The 10,156-nt window shown below is 47.4% G+C and overlaps 1 protein-coding gene across 2 annotated transcripts; it reads left to right on the top strand.

The window, feature by feature from the left end:
* Nucleotides 1-85: 85 nt before the first annotated feature.
* Nucleotides 86-8,225, top strand: SOCS4 (suppressor of cytokine signaling 4). 2 transcript variants are annotated; one of them, XM_059474326.1, is made up of 2 exons: nt 86-186; nt 6,387-8,225. In XM_059474326.1, the coding sequence occupies exon 2, from the start codon at nt 6,488-6,490 to the stop codon at nt 7,796-7,798; it is 1,311 nt and encodes a 436-aa protein (XP_059330309.1). In that variant the 5' UTR covers nt 86-186; nt 6,387-6,487; the 3' UTR covers nt 7,799-8,225. The 2 variants fall into 2 exon arrangements, with proteins under 2 accessions (XP_059330309.1, XP_059330310.1); XM_059474327.1 differs by lacking the exon at nt 86-186 and adding an exon at nt 6,124-6,165.
* The last annotated feature ends 1,931 nt before the right edge of the window (nt 8,226-10,156 follow it).

The raw sequence follows: 10,156 nt of genomic DNA, 5'->3' as shown, positions 1-10,156 counted from the left end.
CCGCCGCCGCTCCGCCCTCGCTGGGCCGGGCCCGAGCCGTCAGCGCCGGGGCGGGGCCGGGGCGGGCGCGGGGCGGCCCCGGCAGCGGGGATGGCGGCGGCGGCGGCCGGGTGAGGGGCCGCGGCTGGCAGCGCCGAGCCCGCCGGCACCCGGCTGGGGACACGGACAGAGCGCCGGCCCCGCGGGGTGAGTTGGGGCCGGGCCGGCGGGGATGGAGCTGAGGGCGGCAGGCGGGGGTGAGCCGGGGAAATCGGGGTCTCCTGTCACCGGCGGGGCTCGGGGCTGCGCCCTGTCAGTCCCCGGGGGACTCGGACCGGGTCTCCGGTCACCGGTGGGGGTTGGCCGGGGGCCCGCCCTCTGTCACCGCGGTGCTCGGAGCGGGGTCAGCGCTGTCCTCCGGGGGGACTCGGTCCAGGCTCCGCTGTCACCGGGGTAACTCGACAAGGAGCTGAGCTTTGTCACCGGGGGAGGCTCGGTCCGGGCTCTGAGCCGCTGTCAGTGCCTGGGGGGCTCAGCCCGGGATCTCCGGTCACCGCGAGGGGATCCGGTCCGGGGTCTTCGCTCTGTCACCGGGGGTTCGGTCTGTGTGCTTCCCCTCTGAAAAACCCCGTGCCCGACGTGTGTACCCGAACGTAAACAGGGCACATACATTCCCAGCTTATCCTTCTGTGTATGGATTCAATGGCAGCTCCTCCAGAGGCACAGGGGAAAAGCCTCTGCCCTCCGCCCCCCTTGGGCAGCACCCCAGTAACACCGGGGCTGTGCTCACCCAGCCGCAGGACCTGTCCCTTTGGAGATCCTTATGGTCATTATGGAATTACTCTGGAATTCCAGCCATCCTGATGCCTCTGCGAGGTGGAGTTGACAGCAGTGGTAGTCAGGCAGGTAGTGATTGCACTGCAAAAATCATTCAGCTTTTTTTTTTTTTTTTTTTTTTGGCTGAAAAATAGGAAGAACATCCTGGCTGATCTCTCGAAGGATTAAAAAAAATGCTAGAATTGAAGATACCTGAAATAAAGAGGGGAAAACAGCGTTATCTGTTTTCCCTTTATGTAGCCTTAATGATCTGGCCCAGTTTATTCCGGTTTCTAAGAAAAAATTTCTTCCAGGAAAAGCCCTTTTATCTTCAGTTTTGTTCTGCAGCGGGTTTATTGGTTGTTGGGGTGAGCAGAGTGATTTATTTATATTGGAAATGTGTTTCTCTCTAACACTCACATTGCTGGTAGTTTCATGAATGAATAAGTGGCAGGATTACAAAGCAGGCACATTCTTTAAAAAATTATAGAAATATGGTCAGATTTCATTATTAAACCTCGTGGAAGCTGTGTAGAGACATGTTTTCCATGGGTGTATCCTACATATTTCAGTAAATCGTGATTTCTGGCGAGGATAATGTGTTCTAGAGAAATGATTCGGAGCTGAACTGCTTATCAGATGAGTGGGAAGACCAAGCTATTCCTGCTGCAAGCCGCTGCCTGGGATGGAGACAAATGCCTGTCAAATGTGTTTATTTTCCCTAATCACTTTAATTTTCAGAGTCTCCGATAGAAACTGCACTTAAAGTGTTTTGCGGTACAAAAGCCATTTTACATTCGCTTCTATGTAACAATGAATTTCCTTGCCTGCAGGTGCTGCCTTGCTGGGATCACTCTTTGAGGACAAATGGGGGGAGGTTTTTCAGGGGGAGGTTTTTCAGGGGTGGTCACTGGTCCAGGGCACTGCAGGCTCTGTGGCTTTGTCCGGAGTGACAGGCACCAAATGCAAAGTTAAGAGTTTAAATCCGGTTGGGAACTGGGGCTGCCTTGATTATTAGGTGTGAGTGGCTGCGAGCCGGGAATTGCTGCTCTCCCCTCGGTTTCTGGGTGGAGCACGGAGTGTTGGTCATGGAGCATAAAGCTTTCACTGATTTAGTGCTGGGGAGGCCGCTGAGCTTTGCCTGCATCTCTTCTGCCACGCTTAATGAGCAGAGCTTCATTAAGGCAGGAGATAGGAGCAGCCCTCACCTCTGGCACCTGCTGCCAGCTCAGTTCCACCTCCTGGGAGTGAATAAAATATCCCCGTGTTGGGGTTAGCTGGGCATGGCCCCCCTTCCTCCTACAGTTCTGGGGATAAATCAAAGGTATTTTCAAAGAAGAAATATTTAGGTTGCAAATGGTGCCTTTAGAAAGTCTTTTTCTTTTGTGTGTATGTGTGATAATTGCTTTAATTTGCTGTAAAGGCCTCTGGAGTCAAGCTTAGGTATTTTTAGATGGTGTCATAAATCAAAGCAAAGCCAGAACTGGAGAAAAATAATTTAAGACAAAGGAATTGAGATTTATTGTTATCCTTAGTAGGTTGGGAAGGTCAGGTTTTAAAATGTGGTCTTGTGGCCAAAATCTAATTGGGTGAAATTAATGAAAGCAGTTTGTGACCAGTGAGATTTTGTTTTAACTTTTATGTAAGTTATGAAAGAAAAAGTACTCCAGTTTATTGCAGCTTGCTCTTCTCTCTCAAGATTTTATCAGCTCTACAAAATCAACTTCCATAACAATTCCAGAATTGATTGCTTGTTCTTTGTGAGCCTTCTTTTGTTGTTTAATTAGAGGAACAATACAGCAACGCTTCGTGTGCTTGGGCAGAAAACTTTCCAAGTACTTCCTGCACCAGGAGGGTTGTGCAGCATGGAAGCACCAGAGAGGTGGTGGGACCTCCATCCTGGGAGCTTTTCAGGACATGGCCAGGCTCCCCTGAGCCCACACTGGCAGCAATCCCACTCCAAGTGGGAGGCTGGGCTGGAGACCCCCCACCATCTGCTCCTTCTTTACACAGAAAGGGAAGCAGCCTGATGAAAAGAACTGTTGGGCTAGAGGCAAGGATCCAGCAGCTCAGGACAGAAGTATCTGGTTAAAGCAGTTCAGTGTTCAAGTATTTATTGAATAAATGAAAAAAAAAAAAAAAAAAAAAAGGCTGTCTACATGTATGGTATTGGGTTATTGATTAGACATATGGTGAGGCTGTCACTGTCTTATCACAGCTGTGGGTTGCAGCCTACCCCTGCCTAGGAGGGAATATTGTTATCCCTCCAAACAGCAACTGGATATTGGTTTTAGTCTGGGCTTGAAGTCTCAGGGTAGAGGCATCAGCTCCTGAAAGAAAAAACACTTTCTCTGCAGACAAGAGAGAGGAACCTCTGAAGAAGGGAGCACAAAACCAACAGCAAAAGCCACCCAGCTCTCTGCCTGTCCTCAGGGACTGTAGTGTGGCAGTGTTGGGTAACCTTGGACCGCCAGCCGGGTCCTGTGGCCCCAAGTGAACTCTGCTCATCCCCCCCATGTGTTTTATCTTTGCTGTTTCCTTAGGGGAAAGGGTTCCCAGCATAAGGGTTTTGTCAAACCTGCCATCATCGGAGATGCCTGAGGTGCCCCTTTTGCAGGCAGAACACTCATTATTTCTCCCAAAAAGGGCTCAGACCTGATGTGTGTGAGCTGCACAGTGCTGGACTCCTCCATTTAACCTTCCCCTCTAGGGAAAAGTACACTCTGTGTTCCCTCTCTTTTATCCTTGCCCTCCTGTCCTGCTCTCCCAGGCATTAATGGAGGTCCGTGGCATTTCCCTGGGATGCTGCAGTGAAAGGAAGAGCTGCCTTAGATGGATGGCCCCAAGTGATAATAGAGCACTGAATGCCTCCCCTGCCCTTTATGCCTTTCTCTTCCTGACACTTTAATTATTTTTGCTCCCCATTTTATTGGTGGGGCTGTGAATCACTGATCCAGAAGGGTGTGAAGGTGTGATCCCTCACTGTAATGCCAAACAGTGGGATTTGGAAGGCAGCTCTCCCATAGCTTATAACACATGGTCAGGTTCAAACCTGGCTTTAGTAGGATGACATCCCTTTTTTCTTCATTTGTTCCCTGCTCTTTTCACAGCTCTGGTGCTCTGTCTGATTAGCAGTTGCTGCTCTGACGTGGCAGGAGCAGCGCCTGGGCTCCAGCAGCCCTTCAAACCCCAGGGAAGCAGCTCTGGCTAATGGTGCGTGGCTTTGCAGCATCACGTGCTGCTTCCCCAGCTTCTCTTGCAGGGTTCAGGTACCACTAATGATTCATGACAGCAGAAAGGTACAAAGGGGAAGGTGGCTTTACAGCTCAATTCAACAGCAGCACAGAAATTCCATAAAAACCAAGCTTTTTCAGTTGGAAGGCTGAAGTTAGGAGATAACAGGCACTTCTGGGCTTTGTATGTTTTGCAGTTTTTAATTAAAAACCCAAAATCTGCATGTTCTTATTCCTTATATGGGCTGGATGAGCAGAATGAGATAATTGAAGGTTTCAAAAGCAATTACAAACTGTCATATCCTAATTTTTAAGTACTTGACTTTGCAACCTCAGTGATACCTCTCTCTCCAATTAAAAATCCCATATATAGACAATTAACATGTTTTACTACAGGATGAATCTAAAAACTTTTTGTCTTCAGTGACTTCAGGCTATCACCAGGGTAAATGAGATTGCTTTTTTTCTCTCTCTTTTTTGAATTGTGGAGAAAATTCTTTGCTTCACTCTAGGTATTGCTGGATGAAAAATATCAAGGTTCCAAAAGCAATCGATGAATCAATTCTGGTCTAAATAAAGAAGTTTCGAGTTTCATATGCACGTTTCCTTTCTCCTGTCTTCATTGTGTCTTGCCATTATTTTACTGAAAAGCAATTTGCAAAACCCTGAGAGAAGAAAAATAAATCTCTAGTTTAATCTTTGATTTGTAATTGCTGAAATATGGACCCTTTCCTGTGATTCCTCTTGGTACCAGTGAGGTGATATTCATCTGCGTTGCTCTGATGCCATTTTTCTTCCCAGCATATTCTCAATATTGAACCCATCTTACCTTCCTTCTACATTTCTTCATCTCCTCCCTTCCCCTGCCTTTTTCCTTTCCCCCACAGCTCTCAGGTCTGCGGGTTTTAAATAAGGAATGCAATGTGAAAAATTCCTGGGTGAAAGTTCCATCTGGGATGGATTTGGCCCACAGATTGCATGTGAGCCTTTTGGCAAGGCTGTCTTGTTCTTTTACTGAAAGCAGAGGCTCCAACTCAGCCTGCCTGTGCAGAGCAGCCCCGGGGGACTGCAGAGAGGTTGTGTCATGCTGGCTAATCCTGATGATGAGAATGGATTGAATGGAGAGAGGAAGTGGATGCCCTTTTCTTTTCCTGCTTAGTATTTACCATGTCAATTAGTTGTAAAAAAAAGTCCAAAACCCCCAAAAAACACAGAAAAACCCACAGCTGAAAAAAAAGCCCCCGGTGCAACAGATGAGCTGTGCATGGTTTTGGTGCAGAAGCATCACAGAATCATACAATATCCTGATTATGATAAGTGATGGGAAATATTTCTACATCCTGCCATGCCTCAGGGGGTACAGCATCCATACCATATTGCTATCTATGTATCTTGAAAAAATCCTGCTCCACTTTCAACTGAGTAATCAAAAGAGGATTTTTTTCATATTTTTTTCAAAGTGCAGCAGTCAAAAGGAAACCTCTTATCTGTTTGAGAATTCAATATAACTTTGGAAACAAAAGAAAATGAAATCAGCAACCGTAGGTCTCAAAGCAACACTGATTTTAATAATGTAAACTTCCTTCTCTAATGAGTAATAAGCAGTTCCATCTTTCACGGCCTTTTAAAATTGCTTTTAGTAAGGGGCTGGATTGTTTTAATCCTTTTCAGTATGTAAAGCCCCAGATATTTCAATCCCTTAGGGCCTCAGTATTTCCTAGCTCCCTTCCTTTGAAAAGGCAGAGGAAAACAGCTTTCAGAAAACTGACAGAATCTGTGACTGATAAAATTTAGGTTTGTTTTTTTTTTTTTATTTTTTATCCTGAAAGTGACCCAAAAGTGTCAGTTAAGAAAAAGATCTCTGTCATTCCATCCTGTGGATTAGTAGCAAACAGGCATATCATCTAGGTACAGTAGCTCTTTGTACTCTGACCTACTTGTTTCTGTTCTGGTTTGTTCCTCCTTGAAAGGTTATTTGGAAGAGATGCAGGATTTGCTCCCTGAACAGCTAAAGCAGTATCACCTGCCCCAGGAAGGGTTTCCTTCTGAAATGGGCCCTGGCACAATGGGGCTGCCAACGCCTGAAACGTTCTGCTCTGCTGCATAATCAGAATGAAAACTCAACAAATATGTTAAGGTAGTTTTTTTCTGGAGGATGCTTTTCCCAAGGAAGGGTTAAGAGAGCTTTTTTTTTCCTGGGATCTTGTATTTATGGGGTGTGCTACTGAATTCACCTCAATCACATGATTTTTACGTGGTCAGCAATTAATTGTCACTGTTGTCCTGTACCCACCAGCACTGCTGTTGCATTGTGTGCGTGCATAGCAGCTAACTGAGCTGTGTTTTCTTTTTCCTTAGATATTTCCAGAAAGTGCCTCGAGGAAGCTTCCTTATGTAGAAAAACCCCACAAGAAACGCAGTGTGTGCTTCCTGGCAGCTCGTGAAGCAAAGCTGTCACAATGGCAGAGAACAAGGACAGCAGCGCGAAAAACGCAGATGTGAGGCCCAAAAGCAGCCGGAGCAGGAGTGCAGACAGAAAGGATGGATATGTCTGGAGTGGGAAAAAGCTCTCCTGGTCCAAGAAAAGTGAGCATTGCCCTGATCCTGAAACAGCAAATGCTGCAGGAAGGTCGGGGACTAATTTAAGGAGCCAAGAGAGGAAATACAGCTGCTCGTCCATCGAGCTGGATCTAGACAGGTCCTGTGGGCACAGGTTTTTGGGGCGCTCTCTCAAGCAGAAGCTGCAGGATGCTGTGGGTCAGTGCTTTCCCATAAAGAACTGCAGCAGCCGGCATGCCTCAGGACTGCCCTCCAAAAGGAAGATCCATATCAGTGAGCTGATGCTGGATAAGTGTCCTTTCCCTCCTCGCTCAGAGCTGGCTTTCCGCTGGCACTTGATCAAAAGGCACACGGCCCCTATAAGTCCAAAGGCAGAAGAATGGATAATTGCTGATTTATCCCAGCACGAGGAAAGGGAGGACCAGCTGCGAGACGAGGACATTGCCAATGGGGGGATGGACTCTCCCTCCCAGTCCTGTGACTTCACTGACAGCAGCTCCTCTCGGGGGGACCCGAGGCCCGAGCTGGTGACAGGTAAAGTGGCAAGGAGCAGCAGAGATGAGAGTGACATGGACTCCGATGATGAAGTCATAACCCTGTGCACAAGCTCTCGGAAACGAAACAAGCCCAAGTGGGAAACGGATGACGAGCTGCTGCGGATGGAAACGCCCCCGAAATACCACACCCAGATTGATTATGTCCACTGCCTAGTGCCAGACCTCCTCCAGATCAATAACAACCCCTGCTACTGGGGAGTCATGGATAAATACGCCGCCGAGGCGCTGCTGGAAGGGAAGCCAGAGGGAACGTTCCTGTTGCGAGACTCTGCCCAGGAGGACTATTTGTTCTCCGTCAGCTTCCGCCGCTACAGCCGCTCCCTCCACGCCCGGATAGAGCAGTGGAATCACAACTTCAGCTTTGATGCCCACGATCCCTGTGTCTTCCATTCTCCTGACATCACAGGGCTCCTAGAACACTACAAAGATCCAAGCTCCTGTATGTTCTTTGAACCACTTTTATCCACTCCCCTGAACAGGACCTTTCCCTTCTCGCTCCAGCATATATGTAGAACGGTCATTTGCAACTGTACAACTTATGATGGTATCGATGCACTTCCCATTCCTCCCTCGGTGAAGCTGTATCTCAAGGAATATCATTATAAGTCAAAAGTTAGAGTGCTCAGGATTGATGTACCAGAGCAGCAAAGCTAGAAAATATTTTTGTGAAAGAAATTTTCTCCCAACAGACAATAGTATGTTCAATCTCTTTTCCTTCTAGGTTTTTTTTTAATAGCGACTTGATTATTTTTTCTTTTTCTGAATATTATTTACCACCCAAACTAGTCTCTGTTTAAATGTACTTTTGAGTCTGCACAGCTCTCTTTTTTAGAAATTATATTCATTGTGGGCTTTTGGTACTGTCCTTAGGCTAGAGTTTTATGGAATTCCAGGTAGGCTTTCTGGTACTTCTATAGATGGATAGACGTTAGATCTAAAACCCCCTGAAAATCACTTTTGAACTTGATCTGTCTTTTCTATTGTAGTTGACACGTGTTGCTGACACGATTGAAATAATGCACTGTTAACTAAAGATTGACTCATCTGTATTTTCTGCATTTCTTTTAAAATGAGTGCTCTAGCCTCTGTGTCTGTGTGTCTGTCTGTCCCTATCCACCGCAGTAAATTCGTCGGTCTATTTCTAACATTACTATTCCAAGCAAAATGAAGTTTGAAAGAGGATATGATCTTTCTATAAATATATCAGAGGACTAAATACCAGGGAGAGGAAAAACAATTCAAGTTAAGGACAACACTGAGTGCAGGAACAAACATGTATAAACTGGTCCTGGAAAGGTTTTGGTTGGAGAGGAGGAAGACTCATCGTCGTCAGAGCAGCAGGGTTCTGGAAGAACTTTTCATTTTGTGTAATAGCAGTAAAAAGCAAACTGCTCATAAACTGGGATTTGATCAGTGTCTGGAAGAGATAATCATGTAGTTACTTATGATAGATGGGGCTTGGACTTGGGAACTCTGTTTCTGTGTTACTGTTGCATTATATGAATTACCCAGTTTTTGCTGTAGGAGCTGCCGCTGCTTAAATGATAAAGCACAAGGGTGGGAGGGTGGGAAGGATGATATTTCCTTTAAAATCTGCATATTTAACCATCTGATTCTGCATGGTTGAGCCTGAGGTGATGGTGAATAACTTTCCTACTTTGTTAGTAGGGGGGTTATTTTTTTTTAATAAGTGTAATTTAAAAAGAAAACAACTCTGCTGATTTTCTTGCAATGTGAAGCATTCGGCCGAATGGCTTCCTGCCAAATTCCATGTACGGGAAAACCCTGCATGGATAATGCTCCTAAAAGCATTACTTACATTGCATGGACAGGCAGATCTGCTGCTGAGCTGTTGGTGGAATCCCACGGGGCTCAGTGGATGTGGGTTCAGGCAGGAAGCTCCAGGCTGGCCTCGGGGTGCAGCTGCAGGTCTGATCCCTGTTCCTGCTTTATCTGCTCTCCCAAACTGGGCCCGGAACTCCTCTGCCAAAAGAATGTGAGATGGTGTAATTGTAACTCCAACAACCACATTGTTTCCTCTCCTTTGACTACAGGGAGCCTTTGTATCCTCTCAAAATGCTTTTGAAACTGAGCCCCAAGCCTGCTGAATTACAAATGTGTTGAATTTCATGCATGTGAAGGATCCTATCAAAAAATCAGCAATGACCTGTGGGTGAGGTTATCACTGAATGATGGGGTTGGAAGGGAGCTCTGGAGGAGATCTCATCCAAGCCCCTGCTCAAGCACAGGATCACATCCAGGTGGGTTTTGGACATCTCCAGAGTAGGAGACTCCACAACCTCTCTGCACAGCCTGTTCCAGGCCTCCATCACCTGCACAGTAAAGAGGTTTTTTTCCTCATAATCAGATGGAACTTCCTGTGTTTCAGTTTGTGCCTGTTGCTCCCTGTCCTGTCTCAGGGCACCACTTGAAGGAGTCTGTTCCCATCCTCCTGACACCTGCCCTTAAGGTATTTCTGTGGATTGATTGGTTCCCCTCTCTCTCAGCTGTCACTTCTCCAGAGTTGATGCCCAGCTCCCTCAGCCTTTCCTCACAGCAGAGATGCTCCAGTCCCCTCAGCACCTTCACAGCCACTGGCCCACTCCAGTAATTCCTTGTATTTCTTGTGCTGAGCAGCCCAGAACTGGACACAGCAGTCCCAGCTGAGCCCTCACCAGGGCTGAGGAGAGGGGCAGGGTCACCTGCTGGCCACACTGTCCCTCCTGCAGCCCAGGGTTCCATTGGCCTTCCTGGCCACAAGGACACAGTGCTGGCTCACCCCAGCTCCTTCTGCCCAACTCTGCTTCCAGCAGCTCAGCCCCAGCCTGCACTGGTGCATGGGGTCATTGTTCCCCAGGGTAGGGGCACCCTGCTTGAGCTTCCCTGGGCTCCTCCCTGCCCATCTCCCCAGCCTGCTCTGCGTCTGGCTGAGTGTCAGCACAGCCTGTTGGTGTGGCAGCCACTCCTCCCAGCTCTGTATCACCAGCAAACCTGCTGGGGGAACACTCTGTC

This window comes from Ammospiza nelsoni, chromosome 6, assembly GCF_027579445.1.
Source record: "Ammospiza nelsoni isolate bAmmNel1 chromosome 6, bAmmNel1.pri, whole genome shotgun sequence".
Taxonomy (NCBI): Eukaryota; Metazoa; Chordata; class Aves; order Passeriformes; family Passerellidae; genus Ammospiza; species Ammospiza nelsoni.
Note: the sequence above shows the minus strand (reverse complement) of the source record. Positions and strands in the feature narration are given on the sequence as shown.

Excerpts from the sequence above, each read along its gene's own strand:
- SOCS4 (XM_059474326.1), top strand. The coding sequence starts at position 6,488 with ATGGCAGAGAACAAGGACAGCAGCGCGAAAAACGCAGATGTGAGGCCC.